At 44.2% G+C, this 22816-nt stretch overlaps 2 protein-coding genes across 5 annotated transcripts in view; both read right to left on the bottom strand.

The window, feature by feature from the left end:
• The window catches only part of ABCC3 (ATP binding cassette subfamily C member 3), a 47258-nt gene extending 37378 nt beyond the window's left edge, over nucleotides 1-9880 (bottom strand). For both annotated transcript variants that reach the window (XM_059864664.1, XM_059864665.1), the window contains exon 1: nucleotides 9757-9880. In XM_059864664.1, coding sequence (XP_059720647.1) covers nucleotides 9757-9786 — 30 coding nt within the window. In that variant the 5' untranslated portion in view covers nucleotides 9787-9880. The remainder of the gene's footprint in view (nucleotides 1-9756) is intronic.
• Nucleotides 9881-17950: 8070 nt separating this feature from the next.
• Nucleotides 17951-22816, bottom strand: part of CACNA1G (calcium voltage-gated channel subunit alpha1 G) — a 148625-nt gene continuing 143759 nt past the window's right edge. For all 3 annotated transcript variants that reach the window (XM_059864663.1, XM_059864660.1, XM_059864661.1), the window contains one exon: nucleotides 17951-22578. In XM_059864663.1, coding sequence (XP_059720646.1) covers nucleotides 21724-22578 — 855 coding nt within the window. In that variant the 3' untranslated portion in view covers nucleotides 17951-21723. The remainder of the gene's footprint in view (nucleotides 22579-22816) is intronic.

Genomic DNA, 22816 nt, shown 5'->3' with positions numbered 1-22816 from the left:
GTTATTTATTTCAATTATTAAACTGTTCTTTTCTCAACCCATGGGATTTACTTTTTTCCTAAATCTTCTCCTACCCCAGCAGGAAGTAGAAAGGGTTAGTGAAGTGGCTGGGTTTAAACCATGTATGTTTCATGTAACAGGGACTCTACAATGAATTAATATTATTACTTTTAAATCAGGGAGTCTTCAAGTTGTGCTTTTTATCAAGCAGGATCTGTCTTCATGGAGCTGGAAGTTCCACTTAATGGCTTTATAAATCACCACACAGACAGTGAGTATTCCAACATGCACTCCAACCCTAAACAACTCATTTTGAGTCAGAATATGACACAAAGGCTCAATACAATCTCTCCTGAGCAAACCAACTTTGTTACACATTCAATGCAGCAGTAAAGTTACTGAACTCCACCCTGGAGAACAAACACAAGAAGCAATGGCTGAAGGGAGACACCAGCTCTTGGCCTCCTGCCCTCAAGGCTCTGGCTTTACTCTGGCTTTGTCTTTCTGAATTCAGTCCTGGGAAACAGAGCAAATTGTAATGTTTCTTGTGTCCTGTTCTGGTTGAGGGTGAAAACAACCACCTTGGACTGTGTGGGTGTGAGGGTTTTCCTTCGATTTGCTGCTCAAAGAGGTCTAACACACTGATGTTTGAGAGCTCCCCTGTTCCTTGGCTCCTGGCTCTGTGCTTTCCTGAGAGCTGCTCACCTTTCTCTGGACATCACAGTTCTGCCCTTCAGTGACAGCCCACTGAAAGGCTCTCTAGGCAGCTCTGAGAACCAGGGTGGTGGTGACCCAGCAACAGGCACTTCCCCCTCACAAGGGGTAGTACTCAGCAGCAAACGTTGGGAAACACAATTTTCTTCACAAAACTCATTCCAAGGAAACCACAAGAACCAGCATATCCATCTCAGTCAGCACTGCTGTCATTCCACTGACCCACAAGCAAGTGCTGAGGACAACAACCTGTGACCTATTACTAACCCAGACTCACTGTGCTCTGTGGCTTCTCCTGACTGCCAAATGCAGCAGCATTCCCTTGGATGCAGGATGCTTGGATGCTGGAGGCTCTGCTGGTGAGATACAGTACTGCAGAAATCACCAGACCACTACGCTGAACTCCCTGGGCACATGATTTACTTAATCCTCTAGTACTAAAATACAATGGGAAGACCCATGAGAAAAGATTAGAGATGCCTGTAACAGCTTCACGGAAGAAAAGGGGTCTCTTGGAGTTTAAAAATTACAAATTTGTGGGGCTTTCTCCTGATCAGTTAAGGATATCATTGACAGGGGCCCTTGCCACAGCTTTCACTCACACCCTTCACTCCAGTCTATCTTTAGATAAACAGAATTCTTGTATTAAGGGCAATCTGGGTGGTAGGACATGCATTTAAGTGACTAGTTTTAAATACATGATCTTTAATTAGGGGAAGGTATTCAACAGGGGAGGCTCTGAGCAGCATTAAATCTGCTCTAATACTTCATACTTTCTATTAGGTTCTCCCTTCTGGAAAAGAAAATTACTATTGAAAAAGCCATCCTTGGAACTGATAATGCCTTTAAAAGAAATAAAAGTTCAGTGCCACATATCTTGGGCTTCCTGCACATCATCCATTACAGCATTTAAAGGACAAATAGAGAGTCTAGAACTCAGCTGCAAAACAGAGACAGGGAAATTCCTGTCTGTGTCTTTCCCAAAATCCCCAGATGATGTTAAAAAAGCCTGCTGAAAAAGACCATCTGGAGTTTTGGTCTTGAGTTTAAGTCCAAATCAACTCCTACTCTATTACAGAAGCTTAAAATAAAGCTGCCTCACACTGGCTTTACCCAGCAGTAAAAATAATTACTGATGATGCCATGGAGTGGCTACCTAGAACAGAGGCTAGATAGAGTTAAGAGAATAAAGTAGGTCTTTATTAAAGGCCTTCAATAGGTGCACCTTGGGCAGTGCAGGAGCCTTGCAGAGGCCACACTCAAGATGGACGAGGGTCACGAGTTCTTCAGACAATTATAAGTTTGGTTTATCTGTGTATCAGGGGTGAATCCTCCAACAGCAGCTGCAGGTAATGAAGTCATATTCCCCCAGTTTGCTCTGCCCCCTGCCCTTCCTCCCCTCCCACCCCTTTCCCCCCATTCACTTTTGTTTTTACTTTTCAGGGGCTGAGCCAGAGGGTGTCCTTGGATCTCAGGCCTGGAAGGATTGTTTCGTCTGACCAAAATGTGAAGAGAGCTTATTCACACCCTATACAGAGTTCAGAGTTATACACTAATGCAGTACAGGATCTGAAAAATATAAAAGCTAAAATCTTGAAGCATCACTGATGCTGCAGTAATGTTCCTCAAACAGTAATAGAGAGCATCCAAACCCTGGGGAAGACTTACAGCATCTCTGCAGTGTCAAGCAGTTCTCTCCTTTAAATGGACACATTAATACATGCTTCTCTCTAAATTTCTACAGCTCCAAAAGACTGGTGAAAAGCACAGGAAACACATACCCAGCCTTTATCTGCTGGAAGGTGAAGGCCATTGGGCTGAAGTCATTCACACCTTACCCAAGGCTAAAACAAATCCTATCAGTGATTCCATGTCAGTCATCACTAGTTTGCATGTTATGGAAGATTACCAGTCAAACTGGAAAGCTGGCCAGGAAGGTACACATCCAGTGTGGAAGACAGGGAAGTGAATAACTGAAAGTAACAATGCCTCCCTGTAGTACATTAACACGGGAATGATTTCTAATGTAGAACAAATTGTTAGTGGGAATTAAAATGCAAAGCAGACTCTTCCTGCCCTTCTGCCCTCAGGTCTGGTCAATACCCTGCCAGGACTTTCACTTGCACAGCCTAGGGAAAAAAAAAAAAGGAAAAAAAATCGAAAGGAAAGAGAAGAAATAAGAAGAATGTCTCTACCACGTTCTCTTGGCTCTACCACCTTGCTTCCTCACAGGAATGAGAGTGGATCTGAACTGCAACACTAAGAACTACCAGGGCTCAGTCTTAGCTAAAGTACAAACTTCACCTCAGCCTCTCCATGTCTCACCTCCCATTTCTACCTGTTGTCCATCTCCTCTGCTAGGTCCCTGTTAATAAATTCTTTAGGACCAACTCTAATAATCTTTTTAGAGCATAAATGGCAGCAAGTACAGCTCCAGGCCTCCAGAAGAGTGCCAGTTTCAAATGAGCTTTTCAGAGCACCATCACCCACTTACAGGTGCAAAGGAACAGCTTCACCCTTACACAAGGAGTTGGATGCTTCATTAATTTTGAGTGGCTGCTGCACAACTCAATTCTTTCTCATGATTACAGAACAACCTTTCCCCCACCTGGTAAGGGCAAGAGGTAACAACATTCTCCACTGCTCAAAAGAAGGCGGGGTTGAGGGACACAAGCACTTACAGTTCTGCATGAACCACACAGCTACCAACCAGAAAAGGTATCCTTCTCTTTCACAAAGCACACTGCACCAGTTCTCTACATAAGTGAAGGACACTGAGCAGGAAGCTGAATTTTCTTTTCTAGCAATAAAAGGATCTTTAGTGGCTTATTTTAAGGGCTCAAATAGGCCTGGCAGAAGGCCAGAGCCTAAAGGAGTTAGTTTATGATGGTGGAGTAACTTGTCACAGGTTTTTGCTCAAGGTGAAGTTTTATGATACAAATGCTACCAACCACGCCATGAACTTGAGGACTAGACAGCAGTACTAGACAGTAATTTCCTTTTTTATTCTCTTTTCAGTTTTTGGATTTTAGGATTAGAAGTTCAGAGCTTCTTTGCTATCAGGTACAAAAATAAGACAGGATGAAAAAAGGCAGGTTCATATTCCCCACAGCCATGGGAGCCAGGTAATGGGCTTTTTTTTCAGAAAAGCACCTGTAGCCTCAGGGAGATAGTGAAGGAGACCACGCTATATATATGGATCTAAGACAACATACACCTAAAGTAAAAGTAAAATCCATCTAATTCAGCTGTTTCAGTAACACTCAGTCTTCTTGCTCAAACAGAGGGACATATTTTACTTGTGGAGGGGAGGGCATGGTGCAATTATACAGGTAAAAATGCTCTAGAATCAAAAGCAGCATTCAGAAGAAAATGAAACAGGATTGTTCCTACACAAGGAAGTTTCCAACTGTCTTTTAAAATTGACCATGGCTATATACTGTTGGAGAGAAAACTTTCTGTTACTGGCATCACTGATCCTATGGCCTTGTGCAAGCACCAGTAAAGGAGTGGGGTGTGCTGTTGCAGACCATTGTGATAATGACTGCCAGGGAATATCCTTGATTTAAGCCTTTCAGTTAAAGGAATTCAGTTAATTTAAGGATCATCATAAATGTAGCTCAGTTAAAGAGACAGGAAAAGCAAAAACAGCTGTGAATGACACAGTTCCACTGAAATGCCATTTTAAGCTACCCCATCCAGTTGGGCTGATGTGTACTAATTAAAAGGATTGTTACAGAAAAATTGCTATCAGTGCTGCTCTGAGAGCAGTTGAAAGATAATCTAGAATAAAAATCATTTAACTGGGGGGAAGAGGAGAAATTTTTTCCTTTAATTGCAAAAATGTCAAATGCATTCTCTGTTTCAGAGAGAAAAAAGAAATTATTAATTCTGAAACTGACTTTTGACTTTTGAAACAACTCCTATGAAACAGTTTCTCTTCTCCATCTCCTTCATTTTTCATTCTGTTCTAATTCAGGGCTTTATGACACTGGCATGTGACATTACTGTAAATTACCTAAACTTTATTGCTCTCACACTACCATGAGATTAGCAGAGAAACAAGATGCCAACTCACACAGGCCCAGCATGCAATCAGGGCTGTTGGTTGTTCAAAAGCCTGGGCACACTCCCAGGAAGATCTCTGTCTCATGGCCACCCCGCTCTCCACAAGCTTAGCCAAGGAATTTGCAAGTGGATAATGGCCCATCACAATCAACAGCAGATCAGGAGACAAATCAAGCATGAGCTTACTGAGAAAAATCAAAGACCTCATTTAATATGTTTTTCAAAATAATTTTTTTTAAATTAAAAAAAAATTTAAATTTAAACACTAATAGTCTCCTTATTTTAATACCATACAAATTTGCACACATTGAAAGGAAAGGATTATCTCTGCCATGACACAGCAGTTTACCTACCAGATATGTGAGGCCCATCTCAAAATGGGCCTTTATATTTATATTCCTAAGTACAGCAATTAAATTTTAGCTACATTTTAAGGGGCTCGTCAGGTGACTTGGATTTAGTTCCCATATAATTTCTTTTTGGGAGGCAAACTGTATAGCATTCCAAAGTTCCAAACATCACAGCTACCAGCTCTGTCACATAAGCTAAAATGGTCCAGGGAGGAACAGTTGTGTTGAAAGCTGATGGTTTCATTAATTGACAATGTCACCAAAGGACTCACATGATACTGGCAGCCTTCAGTGGTATCAAGCTTTGCTCACAGCTCTAACATCCATACTTTTTCTTTCCCAAAGAGTGTCAAATCCAGGCTATTTGACTATACAGTCTTGCCATTTACACACAGATGAATGGTATTATGTCCTGGTTAATACTCCAAATCCAATGCTAAATATTTATATTTATCTTGCTCTTGACGTTGAGATTCTCTGATCCAAATCAATTAGCAGCAGCTTCCATTCAACTCATGTCAAAAATCTAAAAATCTTGGAGAGTTGGAGCTTGAGAACTTAATTGATTTTAAGTTCAGGATATTGCCAACCTAGCTACCCTTCTGACAGAGCATAACTTCACAGATGTGATGTCTGAAGGGACTATTAAAGTCAACTAGTTTGATCTCCCACCTAACATGAGAAAGAACACAGGTACCTCATGCAGTTATTTGAGAAGAGATTTATAGGAGTGGGATTCAGCTGAAGTTGGATGCAGTTAATGAAGATTATATAGAGATCTATATCATGTTTAAAAATCTATAAACAAGGAACATGTTGTGTTTCACACAGGGTGGCAGAATGGGAAGTTAAAATATAAACAATAGCCAGTCTGGATCATACTGCCCAACTGCAGGATCCTTCCTTGGCAGTAATCTCCTATCACCTTCTGCTTCGCTCATCCTCTGCTGGAACTGATTTAGCTGAAAATATAATGGAATTGTTAAAATTAAAAGTTTTATTATTAATTTAGGGTCAAACCACATAAGTCATGAGGGGTGTTTAAACAGACTTGTACACATGCTACAAGTATATACTATTTGTCATGTTCCTTGAAAGAAATATTTCTGCCTTACTACAGCTATCCTGAGTCATCTTCAACTGCAAATAAATGAAACATGATGCAGCAAAAGAAGAAGTTATGCAGAAAGGAAACTTGTGGCACTTTGGAAATCCATTTTCCTGCTCTGCTGGTTCAGAGAGCAGCATGACTTTAAGCCCAAATCTACCAAAATTTGACAGAATGACTCAAGGTGAAGGAATACCCACAAACCTAAAGGTTAAAGGGGTGCTTTGTATGGGACTATCACAAAGCCAAGACTGAAGTATTGTTTACTCTTGAGAGTTGCTGCAATTTCCTGCTGGATTACTCAAGAGCTTCTGGAGGAAGATGGAGCCAGCACTCCACATGGGCTGGGGAAAAACAAGACACCTGTCGGGATACCAAGACACAGGGACAACAAGGAAACTGAGCTGTCAGCTGAGCAGTACCAAAAGGAACTGAGAAATTGTGGTCTGTACTTGGAAATGTTCTATCATGCGTTCTTTCGTTTCCCACTTATGCTGTTAAAAAGAACACACCACCCAAAATACAAACTACTGGTTAAGGCCCAGGCACTTTGCCTGTCTGCAGACCAAGGCGTTTATTTGCCCCTCATCCCAACATGACTCAACACCAGTGCTGAGCACTCAATGTTTTAATCTCACAGCGGCCACTGTGCCATTTTGTACCCAGAGAGGCTGAGCTGCAGAAAGACAAGATTCCTCTCCACTGGAACAGAATTCCCTTTCTTCCAAATTTGTGCTCTTTAATCACCAGGCCGAAACACTTGTGTAGCAAACACTCCCCAGGAGATCACTTTGCTTCCCACTCAAAAGAAGCTGCTCATGTTTTACTACAGTGGAGGACACAAGCAACAAAAAAGTGGCAATTCACCAGTTCTGCTTCTCAAAACGGACATTGTGGATCATGTTAATTGGCACACCCATTTAGCACTCTTACTATCACACAGCAAATATGTGACACAATAAATACCAGGTAATTACGGTCACTGGTGAAGAACACACCTAAGGCCTAGCTTGTGTGGGTATGTGCTATCACATTCATCTTCTCCCCAAAGGCATTTAGCACGGGAACACTCCTAGGAGATACTAACAGCTGAAGAAGACAGTATGATTCCAAGTGTTCAGATAAAGAGATTGTTCATAATGCATTATAAAAACATAGTATTCCAGTTGTTCCTCTTTTATATATAAATAACCTACGTTTGTATTAGCAATTTGCTGATTCCATGTTCAACAGGTAAAGCAGTAGCTGGAAGCCAAAAAGCTTTTATAGATTTATAATGTGATCCACAGCGTTCCCTTTCATTTCTTATTTCTGAAATGGGTTGAACAGGAAATTATGTCGCCTCTGAAAAAAAAAAAACCTACAAAAAATGCAGTCAGCAAAATTTCCAGCAAAATTCCCCACCCTGAATCAGGGTGAGGAGTTGAAACCTTAACACTTCCAACAAGCCAAAAAAATCCAACATAAATCAATAATCTGTTTAAGTTGATATATTTAAAGATAAACATTTTCATGAGCTAATTCTGAACTATTTTGGTTTTATTCTCATCCCCTTTTAACAGAAGAGTATTGTAGTTGATTTAAACTCCAAAACAAGTAACTGCTTAAACTGGAGCAGAATGTTTCCTTTCACTCTAAACAGTTTTAAAACTGACACCAATACGACATTCAGCTTCTAAAAATGTCTAGATTTTCTTTGACAAAAAATAAAGAGTCTAAGTTCATCAGCCAATGAAAAAGTGAACATTAATACTGGTTCATATTTGATCAAGTTCTTGTTTTGAACTGCAAAGCTGGACACCATTCATTAGCTCAGTGCACAGAAACACCAGCTTTTGTAGGCAGATTTCAGATAGAAGCCTCTATCTCATTTTCTTATAGAACAACATATTTGCACAGCAAATCATTTCAAGGTGACTGTCATCTACCTGGTCATCACTTTAAAAAGCCTATAAAATCAGTGCACTGTGTACACTCCTAACAGAAAATACTACCAAAAAATAGTGTAACCACTGAGTTCAATCTGCTGCTCATGGAACCCCAGTGTTAAATTTCTCAGAGTTGTTTAAAGCAATTAAACAGATGGAAAGTTGTTCTGACCCCAAGCACCTGTGGAAGAAAAGAGAAAACAGGTCCACAGAGAGCACAGACCCCAGAGAGCAACACAGAGGGCACCATGCTGGTGCTGGAGTGTAACACTACAGCATAAAGTACAGAATGATACACTTACTTCATACTTCAAACCAGGAAATCTGTCTGGCTATTTACATCAACATATCAATAAACTGTTACAAGAGCTGCTGCTCTACCAGCCTTCCTTGAGAAGCTAAGACCTGCTTCTGGAGGCAGCCAATAGATCAGGGAGCAGGGTCAATCTGTTTGTGCTTGTTCTTGTTCTAGAAGTGTTGATGGTAGAAATAATACACAAAAATACTTGTCTGAGCAAGCTTATCTGCTAGCTGTTGTGGCAGAGAGAGTGAGTGAAGAGCACTTGGAAATGAAATACAAACAAAGAAATGTAACCAAGGGGCTAAGGAGCCAAACTCCTCTTTTAAATAGTAATATTATGACAGATATTGAAAGGTAGTTAGTTATCTGAGGCTAGAACTCAGCATAAAGTGCTCAGAGCCAACTGTGCTGTCCTGTGGTAGCTTTCCAGCAGTGATGCAACTTCAGACATTCGTTTTCATTCCGGTTCCTCATAAGAAAAAAAAAAAATCTTCTTTGAGCTGAAGTGGTGTAAGAAAAAGGGACACACAAAAACTCATTCATTGGGGGGCAGTTCCAGATTCAGCACATGTGCTCAAATCCTCATGGCTTCTCATGGTCTGAAATGACTGCCCACACATGACAGAGGCAAACACCACGCTGTACCTCGGGGAAACCCAGTTAACAGGACTTATACACTCTCCCCATCAGAGCAGACCATGGCAGCAATTTCCAACTTTTGCGCTTACAAACCCAGTGCCCTCTGCAATCGGCCTTTCCAAAGGGCTGAGGGCTCCGAGTACTGACAGAAGTCATCATAATCCTCCGGGGCTGGTGACCACCGTCGGCTGCCACGAACCCACCTCTCTCCTACCAGTAAAAAGCACTGAACAGGGAGCAGTTTGCCAGTCATGGAAGTAACTCCGAAGAGCAGAATACGCGCTAAGACAGAAAGGAAGAGCCCCGGGTTCATCAGTGTGAGGTCCAGAGGCGGACTATGCTGGGAAAGCTGCATCCCCCGTGGGATGCTTTGTGATGGGATCTTGACTCTGGCGGGGAGATGTTGAAGGACAAACAGAACGGAGCGGCCCTTCTGCTGCTCCTGCCCGAACGGAGGCACCGCACCGCCGGCTCTGGGACGGCCCCCCGACCGAGGAACGGCGCCACCCAGACCCTCAGCAGCCGCAGGACCGGGCTCCCCGTGCCCGCTCCGGCTCGGCCCGGGGGACAGGCGGGAAACCCCGGGCGGAGCGGGCGCGGCGCTGTACCGGCCCCTCCGCGAGGCGGGAAGGGGAAGGGGAAGCTTACCCAGAAGCGGGACCCGCAGAAAGCCTCCATGGCCGCGGCAGGGGCGCGGAGCTACTGCCGGCGCACACCAGTCACAGGGCGGAGGTAAGAGCCGGTTCTTTCCCCGCTGGGCGGGCCGGGGCCGGGGGCGGGGGCGGTGGGGCCGGCGCGCCCCATCCCACCCTCCCGCAGGCGGCGGGAGGAGCCCGGCAGACAAGCCAAGGTCTGTTCTGGGCGGTGGCGGGGCTGGCTCCCATGGGTGAGCTGCTGTTGCTCTCCTCCTGAGCCCGGGCATCTCACACCATGGGTGACATCCCAGCTCAGTGTGACTTACTGGGACAGCCACATCCCTGATCATGGAGGGGGGCTTTGTGGTACCCAGGTGTCAAGAAGAAGCTGTGGAAACTCCCATGCCTGGAAGTGTTCGAGGCCAGGTTGGACAGGGCCCTGAGCAGCCTGGTCTAGTGAGTGGCATCTCTGCTCGTGGCAGAGGGTTGGAACAGCATGATTTTAAGGCCCTTTCCAACCCACATCGTTCTATGATTCAAGCGAAGTGTGTGCTGAGGAGTGCACAAAGCTGGGCCACTTGCTGGCTTTGAGCTGACTACGTCCATCTATCCAGACCACTCAGACTAATGTTAATATCATGGAGAGCCTTCTTGTCTCCCCTTTGGAGTGCTGTGGAGTGTGATTTCCCCAGCAAGACTTAAGTGAGCATCGCATCACTTCTCCATTCACCTACAGCCTCTTTCTTGATGCTGATTGCTTCTGCTGTAGACATGTTATTAAACCCGTGGCATGGATCCATTTTCAAAAGCCTTCAGTCAATATATTTTCATGATTATATGTAACTAATAGGTTTTGTAGTGTAGCACCTTGGACACAATCTGCATTTCACCTTCCTGTGATGCAGAAGCACTGTTTACTTTCCTCTTTATTAGGACTTCTACAGTATTAGTGACCTTACAACACTTGCTGCTTGTTTACCCACTTGCTGCAGCATCTGGTTCCATTAACTTCATCTCTCACAAAGTAACTCTGCTGCCACAAATCTACGTCAATATTTTAAGAATCTGAGTTTCTTTCCTTTCGGTAACATGTGGAACTCTCAGGTAGAAGGATGTGGTCAAAAATGTTCACCAGAACAAAAAGGAGTAGAAATAGAATCATAAATTGGAGAATCAGAGAATCACAGAATGGTTTGAGTTGGAAGGGAGCATAAAGCTCATCTAGTTCCAACATCCTACCATGGGCAGGGATGCTACCCACTTGAACAGGCTGCTCAGGGCCCCTGGTCTTGAACACTTACAGGGATGGAGCATCCATCTTCTGCTTCTCTGGGCAACCTGTTCCAGTACCTCAGAGAAGGGCAGTGCTGCTGTGTCCCAAAAATATGTCATCCCTAAAGAAAAAATAATCTGCTAATCTTTTACAGAGGTGCTGGGACTGTTTCCCACTCAAAGTACTATCAGAGAAAGCCATGACCACTGCTAAGAATTTGCTTTAGACATTTACTATAACCTGGCTAAAGGTGTGCTGTTCTCATTAGTGTGGGAAGATAAGCTCTTGCCCAAGATAAGGTTCTCAGGTAATTGCCTACAAGATCTGAAATGTCAGACTGAGCCAGGCTAATCAACACAGTCACATTGCAACCCTCTGGAGGAAACACTAGAGAAGACCTAGGTGAGTGAATGAGATCTTCTGAGGACACAGTGGGTTAGCCTTGCAAGTCTTAATGCAAAACTTTTATTCAGTGGAATTGCACTGCAATAAAAGTTGTAAGAAAACTCAGAAATAGCTGGGAGTTACTCCTTTATGGTTCTTTAATTCTCCTCTCCTACAACAATCTCTGAGAGAGGCTGCTCTGAAAGAAGTGCTGAGAATTCAATGTCTCCTGACACATGGACATGCTCCACTGGGTTTCTTGCACCAGGGAGCAGGATTGGGTGCAGTTTGAGGATGTGCTCAAAATTAGGATCACCTCTGATATTATGAGATGTCTCAGGTACAGAGGCACCTCACAAACAGCTGCTGTAGGCTGTGTGTACAGGAAGGGAGAGGTTTACTCTATCAATGAGCAGCACAGTCCAATTGACATGTGAATTAATTCCTTATTAAATTATTGACTTTGGTGGTCCTGTTGAACCTCATAGTTTTTCTACCATGTCCATAGAGGAGGGTCCTGAATTAGGGTATTTCCCTTGGTCTTACAAGACTCTAAATGAGGAGCAGTAAATAATGCTGCCACTTGTTTCATATTCCTAATTAATGGTGGGCAGCTTCTGCTGTCAGTAGCAGTTAGTGCCATTAAAGAGGGATGGTAGTGATGAGTAGGGGCCACCTGGGGTGCTGGCTCCTCTTGCATTCCTCCTGAGCTTGTGGGGATCCATCGGGCAGTCTGGACCTCACAGTAGACACTGTGACTTGCACTGGCTTTGTGCTGACTTCCATGCGCTGTCTGGCAAAGCAGACAAGCAGAGAGGGAAAAATCAAGGGCAGAAATTAAGGAAATATTATTTCTCAGACAGACAAGATGGAGGGGGAAGCTTAAAAGCTCCTGGGAAGGGCCATGGTAAAGGATTCTGCTGACACTGGTGCAAAGCAGAGCCTGAAGCACTATCATGGGCAGCTCACTTTGGTCCTGCTTCCTTTTAATGGTGGGAATGGAGATGGAGGTACCTAGAACGTGTCATTACTCCTGTGATGTTCTCTCAAATGCAGGCTGGCCCTGCAGGAAAATGAAATGGCACCTTTGGTGCAAATGTCAGGGAGTCATGAACTCACCGCCTCTAACCGGACATTTATTCTCTTTCTTGGGAGTGCAAGATCTGATCTGGATCCATTCAGCAATAATGCATTTGAATCTTCTTTTTCATGCCAGATGCACAGTAAGGGACTTTTCACCTACTAACACCTTGAGCGGGTAAAGCCAGAGCAATCAGGAAGCACCTCCAGGCACACCCAGGCCATTCAGGAGCACCTGGATATCAACTGGAGAGATTGACTGGGGCAGGACAGGAGGTAACATGAGGGAGAAGCTGTTTGCGTAAGCACAGTGCCAGGTATGAGGCAGGCTGCTTTCCGTGTCACACCTCATGCCAATTCTCAAAGCATTACCAGCAGGATGAAGTGTGGTCAGCTCCTGAAGAGATCTGTATAAAGAAGTACATTCAGAGTTGACGGCTGGGGATGTCTTGAGCATGTGCAGCTCTGAAAGTCACAGTTTTAGGGGTAGTTGACTATAAATATCACCTTCTTTCTCTGCTTGGAACAGCAGAGGCTCAGCTTCCTTTCCAAGACCCACAGAGGTGTCACATTTTACAGATGGTAAGAAAAAAAATGCCTGCCAAAGAGGGTGCATTTACAGCAAGGCCCTATACATTTAATTCATAAAAAAGCGGGAGACACCTTGTTTTAACAGACATAAGATGGGAACTTGTAACAAACTCTGCTTAAAGTTAACATTGAAGGAGTAGCAGCAGATTTGGCCTTTCTTCTTCTCAATGCTGTTGCAAATATGTGCATCTCCCTTCTTGTAAGAAAGGATTTAATTTCCTCATTTCTGGAACATGCAATGAGCAGTTTAGAAATCCCATGATAAAACAGATGAGGTAGTGGGCTGGGAATTTGCAGCCCCAGTTTTTACTCACTCCACTGCTTTTGGGCACATATTGGCTACATGGCTTTGTAGGAGTGGAAGGCAAGATTCCCTGACTGGAAGTACAGAGGTGGCAGTTCCCTGGGAAGCCAGCACAGGGAACTTGGGTCCACACTCCATTTGGCCTGTAGCTGCACTATAAGGCCATTCATACTGCAGGGTGAGGTGGGGTCCACATAATTCATCAAGTCTTTGTGAAAGGAGAAAATGGTGTTTGTATGACTCCTCCAGGACACTGTGTGTAATACCAACCTGCCCCATTCCATGAGTGCTCCTGCACTTCATACTGAGAGCAATGAGCAGGAGAATTTAGACATGCTGAGTACTGCCAAGATCACCCCTAAATGATCCTGGAGCTGCTCCAGCTGTGAGTAGCTGAACTCCAAATGCTCTGGGCATCTCTCTCACCTGCTAGATAATCCCACAGACATGCTTTCAGGTGCCTTTAGAGGTTGGCAGAAGCCATGGCAGGTGTAACACATCCTGGCCTGTGAATGGCTTGGCTGCAGGTGGAGCTCAGAATGATGGACAAACAGCCACAGACAAACAGCACTTGGGCCTTCTGGAGCTCAGGCTCAAACTATCCTACTTTAGCCCTTGACACAATTGTCACAGCTTATCCTCTCCCCTGCCAACTTGGCCACCCCACAAACTCCTCCTACTTTTAATGGGCTGAAGCTGTTCGGGATTTCACCAAAAAATGGGCACACAGTGGTTGGATAAATGCAAACAGATGGTCCTGTTTTGTTTGAACAAACATGGAGTTGTCACCAGCCCTTAGCCACACTGAGCTGGTGGCATGTGGCAGTGCAGTTCCGTGCTGCCTTTGCAGGTGCCAGCATGGCATATGCTATCCACTTCATATTCTTTGTAGAATGACTCCTATGCTTACTTCTTCCTGGTTTTCCCTAGAACAGCTGTATTCTTCTTTCTGTTTCCACAAAATAACTGTTAGCACAGTAAGCAATGAAGTGGTTTAACCATCCTTTCCAGTTCCCAGCTGGAGCTGTTGGGGTCTCTGGCTGCATTATTTAAAGTATTTAATAGATATGGAAAGATAATCTATTCATGACCTCTGAAAACTTGCCAATAATGGCATCCAGGGACTCAAGCAGCAATGGAAAACACCAGAGGATGCTGCAGGATTATAAATAGTGTGTTTTAAATGTAACTAAGCATTGAATACAACATATGAAAACCAACTTAAGATCCAACTTAAGATCCCTCAGTCGTGAAAATGACAGCGAGGCTTTCGCTGATGACCGCACCAAAGCAAACAGAAACTGCAAGTTTCAGAGACCTCATGTGCAGCCTGAGCTCGTGCTCAGAAATGTGCCGGCGGGACTTCCCACTTCGTGGCATTGCCATCTAGTGACAGGCACTCACCCGAGCCCGGCCAAACCCCAAGAGCTGTGCGATGGCTCAGGGCTGGATCGATCCTCCCCCTCCTCCCACCCTGGGCCGAGCAGAGGTTAAACAGCCCTCTAGAGCTCACAGGCTGTGGATGGATCGGAGCTGCTGTGAGTGCACAGCCCCGCAGGGGACCCTGCACTGTGTTGAACATGTGTTTAAAAGGATGTAAAGGGACAAGCATACTTCTCGGGTGCTGCCACAGCCTCTGAGAAGCCAGAGAGCCCCAGCATGGGTCGTTGTTTCCCTAGGTTTTGCACAAGCAGCCAGGGAGCAGCAGTGCTGATGGATGCAAGGGGCATGGTGGCTTTGAGCAGTTTGCACAGTGCCAAGCACATGGGACTCTGCCACAGTGAGAGAAATCCTTCCTCTCCTCTTCCCATAATTGGCATTTTTATAAATTCAGTGACTGAAAATCTCCTCAGAATAAGAAACTATTTGGCCAAGAAGGTAAAATCTGAGCCTATCTATTGTGTGAGCAATAGAGTGGCCAGCAGAATCATGGCAGTGACTATACCCCTGTACAGAGTGCTGGTGAGGCCACGCCTCAAATTCTGGGATCACTCTCTCCAGCTCCCTGACAGGAGGGTGTAGCCTGGTTGGGGTCCTTCTCCTGGTAACAAGCAAAAGAATGAGGAGATGGCCTCAACTTGTGCCAGGGAGGTTTCGATTAGATCTTATGTAAGATATCATCACTGAAAGGGTGCTAAGGCACTGGAACAGGAGAAGTGGTGTTGTCACCATCCCTGGAGGCTTCCGAAAAACAAGTAGATGTGGCACCTGGGGACATGGTTTAGTGGTGGCATTGACAGTGTCAGGTTAAGTCAGTGATGTTAGAGGGCTTTTCCAACCTGAACGGTTCTGTGATGCCAAACACAGACATACCGATCCTGCGCTATTTCTGCAACATCGAGCCAGGAACACAGCACCTGACCGGCGGCAGAAGGTCCTGCTGAGCCTTCTCCCCGGTAACAGACAGTCCCAGCCCCGGTAAGGGGGGCAACTCGCCCGACCCCTCGCCCTACGCCCACTAGGTGGGAGCAAAACGCCGCACTTGGAGCGCGCCGGCCGCTGCCGCCGTGCCTGGGGGACATCGCCGACATTGGGCGCTCGCCCCCCCCGGGCAGTGGGGTTTGGTTCCCCCAGAACTTCCCTGGCCTTAACTCTTTGATCGGCAGGATCCTCACTTCTGTCAGCTGGTCACAGCGGGTCCCTTACATGATGCTGGTGGTGATAAGGAGAGCCATCTCTTTAAATTGTTTTTTCCTGCTTTATTTTGGGGGGATTCTAGTGCAGATCACATTTTAGGCATGTTTCTGTGTCTCAGTTTGTATCTCTGGAACGCCTGAAATACAGAAGGTACAAACAAGCCTTTCCTATTTCTCATCTTGAAGGGCTTAGCAGAGCTCTGGGTGAGGGATGTGGTGTGCACACAGTGGGACACTGCTCTGCTGAAGCAGGACATGGTCACCTGTCTGAACCAAGAAATAAATTAAGTTCAAACTGCTGCTTCTTTAGTCATAGTTACCATTACATAGAAAGCAACCTCGTTTCATGTGTCATCCCAATTACTCAAGAAATGGAATAACAAAGTGCCATGCCCAAGCTCAGGAAATTGAGAGCACACCCATAAGCAGCCAGCCTGGGTTGGAGCCTTTGAAAAACCACAGCAAAACGCAGCAGGAGAGTTTCATACAGCAACACTCACAAAACAAAGAAGAGAAACAAGCCCTCTCGCAAGCTCCTCTGAACCCCGATGTTGGAAAAGGAGTGATTTCTTGTTGCCCATAAGGAACTGAACTCACCTGAGAGCAGAGAGGGGTGTGAAGTGCTTGAGTCTGTAAGAGGCTCTGCTTCCTTGGCTCATCCCAGCATACCTTAATGCCCTGTGGATCCTCCAGGACCAGAGGGCTGGGAAGGCATTTCAGTGGTTCCAGCCTGGTGTGGTTGGCCCTGCAGCCTGGACAGCACAGACATATCACAGAGCTCACCTGGAGTGGATTTGCACGGGATTTTGAACAGATCTACATTTTCCCTCTGTTTAAGGACTAGAATGGTTCCTGCTGTTTTCTACGGAGAGATTACTTTATCAAAACATTGTCTAGACAGCAAAACTGGTCTGGATTTCAGTTTAGGGTCTCTCCTGCTGCAGAGAAATCAGATCATTCTAGGCAGCGAGGAGCAGGGCTGCAGAGTGCTCAGTGTCTGGTTCCTTCCTGTTCCCCAGTGGCTGCTCCCCAGGGGAGAGGAGATTTCATGTTAGGAGCTACACAGGTCATTCACTAAAAACCCCTGAAGAGCCTTTTAACAAGGTCCTGTAACATCAGGACAAAAGCGGGAACGGCTTCAAACAGAAGGAAGGCAGGTTTAGGTTAGAGAGTAGGGAGAAATTCTTCTTTATGAGGGTGGGGAGGACCTGACACAGGTTACCCAGAGAAGCTGCGTCTGCCCCATCCCTGGAAGTGTCCAAGGCTAGGTTAGAGAGGGCTTGGAGCAGCCTGGGATAGTGGGAGATATCATTGCCCATGGCAGGGGGTGGGACTGGATAAGCTTTAAGGTCCCTCCCAACTCAAACCATTCTATGAAATGTTTCTGTTGATACCTGAGCAGTACCTGAGCTCTGAGCCCCTGATGCCCTTCAGCCCCCAGGCAGTGCCATGCCCACCAACTCCTGCTTTGCAAGGAGTTAAATGACAGCAGGAGACGCTGCTGGATTTCAGGCTGGAAATCCCTAAGATGTGAATGAGTGGAAAAGTCCAGCATCTTCCTCTTCACAGACAAACCAGATCTGTCCCTTGTCCTCAGTCTTTTCTCCCTATTTACTGCAGCTCTCTCTGCTGCAGTCCCGACATCCTCAAGCCTTGTGCAGGGCTGTTCCTGCCAGGGCAGAGGGATCCACAAGGGCACAGCCGATCATCTTGCTGGTCACTTTGCACACCCTGGGTAGTGTCCAGGGCCAGATTTGCTTGCAGACACATTAAACTGCTCCACAAAGGCCATCATTTCCCAGTCTTCCTTCCAGCCTCCTGGCCGCTGCTGCTATTGATACCTTCTCCAACTGTTCACAATTAAAACATGACCAAAGACTTGACTGCCTGGAGTGATACAGATTATCATCAGCAACAACAACCAAAAAAGGGAAATGCACTGTTGTTTTTCTTTTCAAAAGCTTTTAATAGGACACATTTGTTTTTGTCAGTTGTAAAGATTTACACTTTTTTCTATTTTTTTTCTTAAAAAAAAATTCCTATCCTTTTTATCCTTTTTCCAATTTTCAAATCCAAATCAAATCTTCCCCATGAGTACCACCTTTTGTTGCCCTGACCAAAACACCTTGTTCTGGCCTATATACCTGATACAGTATAACAATATATTAACTATTAATTACAAAGTTCTGTCATATATACTAGGTTGTTATGGACATTGCTATGGTACTGCACCTACTCTACTCACCTTGTGTAATAGTGTACATGGGTTATTATAGCCAAAGAGGCAGAAAAGGGGAGACTGGGCATAGCCTAATTTACAGTGGTAATGCTTTTTTTTTTCTCATTTTTTATTTTCTCCTTGAATACACCTAGTGCTAAGTGCAATCCACAGAAGTCACAAACAGCATTCTTTGTCCTTCTCTAAAATATCTACAGTACAAACCTCTAACCAAGTTTTGAAAAATCACTTCTATGTGCGAGGGGCTGCAAGAACAGAATTTACGTTTTTCCAGACATATCTGCAGTCTCTTTTCCCCCATTGTATCAGACTGGCAATTACAAAATATCCTCCTCGCATCTGCATACAGTAAATCCACAGTAGTAAAGTGCTGGTGTGCTTGAATGAGCTGGAGAGCCATGCAACTACTTCACCATGGACAGGGGCTGAGCTTTGGGTGGGGGGAGGGGTGTGTTTTATGTGGGTACAGTTCTTGGACAGTAATAGCACTGCAATATCGTGGAACTTCAGCTTAGCTGCTGACTCCCCAACACAACCTGGATGCAGGCTATGAAACTACGCTCTACGTGTTGTAACAGAGCAGGCCTGGCTCCAGGTTTGTGAAAAGAAACTCGAAGATAAGAGCTGCTTCTGTTGCCAAGATGCTGCACAGACTTTTAACAATTTCTCTATAGATTTCTACAAAAATATAAAAAATTCTATCAACATAACCATTCTACAGAATTCCTGTGGATTTTGTACATTTTGTTTAAAAAAGTCAAATTCTATAAAACCCTCCAAAGGTATTTAAAATTATTTGAGAATTATTGCACGCGCTGCAGTACATTTGTATTTGTCTTTCAAAAGGGCATCTAGAAAAAACTTATCTGGTTTAGAAAACAATCTATTTTACATGTATTTCTTTTCCTGAAAGCATCATCATAGAGTATCTTTTATTGGCTAGTCTTTACTGAATATTCATGTATAATGTAAACTTTTTTGTTACTTCCACAAACCTTGTCAGTAGGCAAAATCCCAAGCATTAAAATAGAAGAGCTTTTAGGCTTTCTGTTACATTTGGAATTGAGTATTTGGATTGACGTCACATCACTGTTTTGTGCCATGATTTGTTTTTGCCATGAAATGTTCAGTGAGTTTTTTGTAAGAAGGATCTGAAAAGTAGTATCATTCCAGCTATGTGAACACAATCCTAATCACTGAGGTACGAGGGATGGCAATTATAGTGGCCTAGCTAGTTTCTCAAACTATTTAGCACATGTAAAAGGAAAAGCTAGGACTCATTATGGGTGTAAAACCAAAAAGGGAATAAGAATATTTCTCAGGCTTAATGCACTGTAATTTTATTATTTCCTTAAATATGATCTGGGGGAAGAACTGATGAAAGGTTTGTTTGAAATCATTGCTCTAGACAGGCTTAACTCTGGATTTGGGCTGGCATATCAAAGAGAGCGGGCTCTGTATGGGCCTGTGGTGAAGAGGGGAAAAATGTCCCAGCCAAGAATTAATCTGACTGCACTAAATAGTACAGAATGTTAATCCTCCTACTTCAAATACACTGATTGCCTGACTTCCTGCTGAAAGCCCTTACATTTCTCCTGGACATGGAAATCAGTAGGGATTGTTTATGGAGTAAACATCCTCAAGTGAAAATAAAGGGGCTTAGGACCTCACATAGGCTGTGGGGTATGAACAGCATCTTCTCCTTGTGTGTACGCTCCAAACTAATGCAGATACACATGGTGGAAAGAGCCTAATTTCTGAATGGATAAAAGGCTGTACATCAGCATGTTGTAGTGATTTTCAAAGATTGGTAGTTCTCAAAAAGTTACAAACTCCTGACTGAGAGAATTAGCACAAATCCTCCTCCTGCCTGTGCTGGCATGATCTGTGGACTTGGTTTCAAGCCTGTGACTATTGGCACACTTCAAAGCATGCCTGCAGTCTAATTTAGCTTATATCTTAATGTGATTTCATGGAAGTAGAGTGGGGTTAATGTCTGACTTCCATCAGTCATGAGGTGTTGAATGGGGCCAACCTCGAGTGGTTTTCAGGCTGTGCTGTACAGTTTTACAGATTGCTTTTGGCAGAGGATGCTAGCACAGGAGTAAACAGGTAATTTTTGAGATGATTGATGTTATAAAGTAAGGACATGAATTCTGCATTTATTCACTTTGTATCATCATGTTGCTGCTTAAGGCTATTGATAGATTGGAAATAAAATTGCAGTTGGGGTCATGTAAATTAACTCTAGCAGCGATAGCAAAATACCTGGCTATTTTACTGAAAATCAGCAGTCATTTCAGTACCTGCAGACTTTCTGTAAAATAACTTGCCGAAGTGCCTTGATTCAGTAGAACATGAGCATATGATTTTAATTGTCAAGAATTACTTTAATATGATCAACCTCCAGGCATTCTAGGCAAGAGCTTAACTTTAGGCATGTGCTTAAACCCATTGTTGTGCCACGTCTGCCCTGATTTCACCCACTGCAAGTCCTAAACATGATCTCACTCTCCTTTCCACAGAGTGCAGAGAGGAGGAGCTCTGCTGGAAACAGAGGGATGAGGGAGGTGTAAAACTCAGCAAAATAAAAAGTCCATTTTGGAGACACTGCAAAAACATCTCGGACGTAACCACAGGCCTCTGTTGTCTGTTTCCTGGGAATGCATGGAAATCAACCATTGACATGATTTTGTGAGTTGCCAGTGGATGATCTATAACATCCTCTATGATCCTCTCATAATTCAATATCTTGTACTGCTAAATGGCTCTGCCTTCATCATCTTCTGACATCAGCATGTTGGATCTTCCTGTGTCTGAGCACTTGCTTTCATACTCTGAATGTCAATTTTATGCAAGATTGGAATATTTTGTTTAAAAATTGCAACTGCATTTCTGTATCACACAAACAATTGTTTTCCCAGAATATCATTGAAGTTCAAGGGGAAAAATATATTACATTAAATAATCCTTATTTACTGCTGACTGTGGGATACATTTCCTCTGTAATGCACTAATTGGCTACATTTTGTGCTTTGCGAAACAAAATGAAACCCAAACAAAACAAAACAAAACAAAACAAAAAAAAAAAAAGAGAAGGGATTAAATATATACTTTTTAGGTTAAAATATTCATAAAAACCAACTTTATCTCAGAAATATTCCAAGATACATAAAATAGAAGAAAATTCAATGAGTCTTTAGTCACAAAATGTACTACGTCCCGTGATACTAGATTCAATTAATTTAATAAAATATAATATACATATAGATTCTGCACATTGTATTGCTTTTACCTAAGCAGAACATATGCTTAAGTAAGCGTGATATAGGTTAACCACTCTTTTAACCAGCTGGTTCTTCAGTCTTTCTTTGGAAATTTGTTACCCAGGGCCATTTTGGAGTACAGAGTTTTTAATTTTTTTTTCTATTACATGAAAGGAAGAAGACATTTGGCACCAACAGAAAAGTAACTCAGGGGTCCAATTCTGTTTGATCAAAGGAAAAGCTAGGAAGTGTCAACAAGTCTTTCTTTGGGGTAGGAGATGTTGACATAGTGTCTGGAAGCAGTGAATCCCCTATATCCACCGAATCCTTGGACTCACAAGATGGAGCACGCCTCCTCAAGCAAACGTCTCCACTGGCAGGTGCGATGCTGTGGGGTCCCCTAGGTACCAAGCTCTGACCATCAGGTGGATCTATAGATATACAAGGAGGGCTCAGTTTCTTCTTCTGCCGTGTACCTTGCAAGCATTCCATTTCACTGACCACCTGACTTATAAAGCCAGAGGAGCTGGACGTGGAATGGTGCTGAGGGCTGTTTTCCATGGAACAAATCTCTATTGAATGTCTCCTTTGATCATCTAACCAAGAGGGTGGTTTTTTTAGCAGACCCTGGGTGTCTACACTGTGATATTTCTTCAGGTCCTTCAGTATCACGTTGCCGGTATTGCCCACGTTTCTCTTAGGTGTGAGAGGCTGACCCTCCGAACAGGCACTCAAGGCTGTGCAAGTTTCTGAAGTGAAAGGCTCGGAGGAGCTGTTTATTTCAGATACTTCTTGGTCCACTGAATCTTCAGGGGTCTCCTGATACGAGTCTGCACAAGCACAGGATGCTGGTGCCTGCTTTGAAATATTATACTGATTGTGGGAATGCTGCTGCGTATGGACGCTCACCCGACTCCAGGCAGCCAACTCATTCACTTCTGAGGGCATCAGAGCCACTGGTGACTCCTCCTTGGGCACAGTGGGAACATTTGGGTCAGAGAGTTCACTCACCTCAGTGTGGAGATTCTCCTTGCTATCCAGAGAGTCATTCCTTATAGCCATCTGTATCAGAGCGCAGAGGGGTTGGGGAGGAGAGGAGTTGCCAGGTGAGAGAGACAGACCAAACAAAGGTTAGTACAGGCAAGGCACAGCATTTACCAGGCACTCAGCTCTGCTGCGATCTCTGAGCACAGACCATTGACTCCTATAGCAACCTGTGTTGTGGGTTCTACTAGTTGCCATTGTCAGGGATCTGTGGGTTTGTCCCTGTGTTACAGCCCTTCATTCTTCCTAAATGGTT

This window comes from Haemorhous mexicanus, chromosome 20 (genome assembly GCF_027477595.1).
Source record: "Haemorhous mexicanus isolate bHaeMex1 chromosome 20, bHaeMex1.pri, whole genome shotgun sequence".
In the NCBI taxonomy this organism is placed as follows: Eukaryota; Metazoa; Chordata; class Aves; order Passeriformes; family Fringillidae; genus Haemorhous; species Haemorhous mexicanus.
The sequence above is the reverse complement of the archived record's forward strand: the minus strand, read 5'-3'. Positions and strand labels throughout refer to the sequence as shown.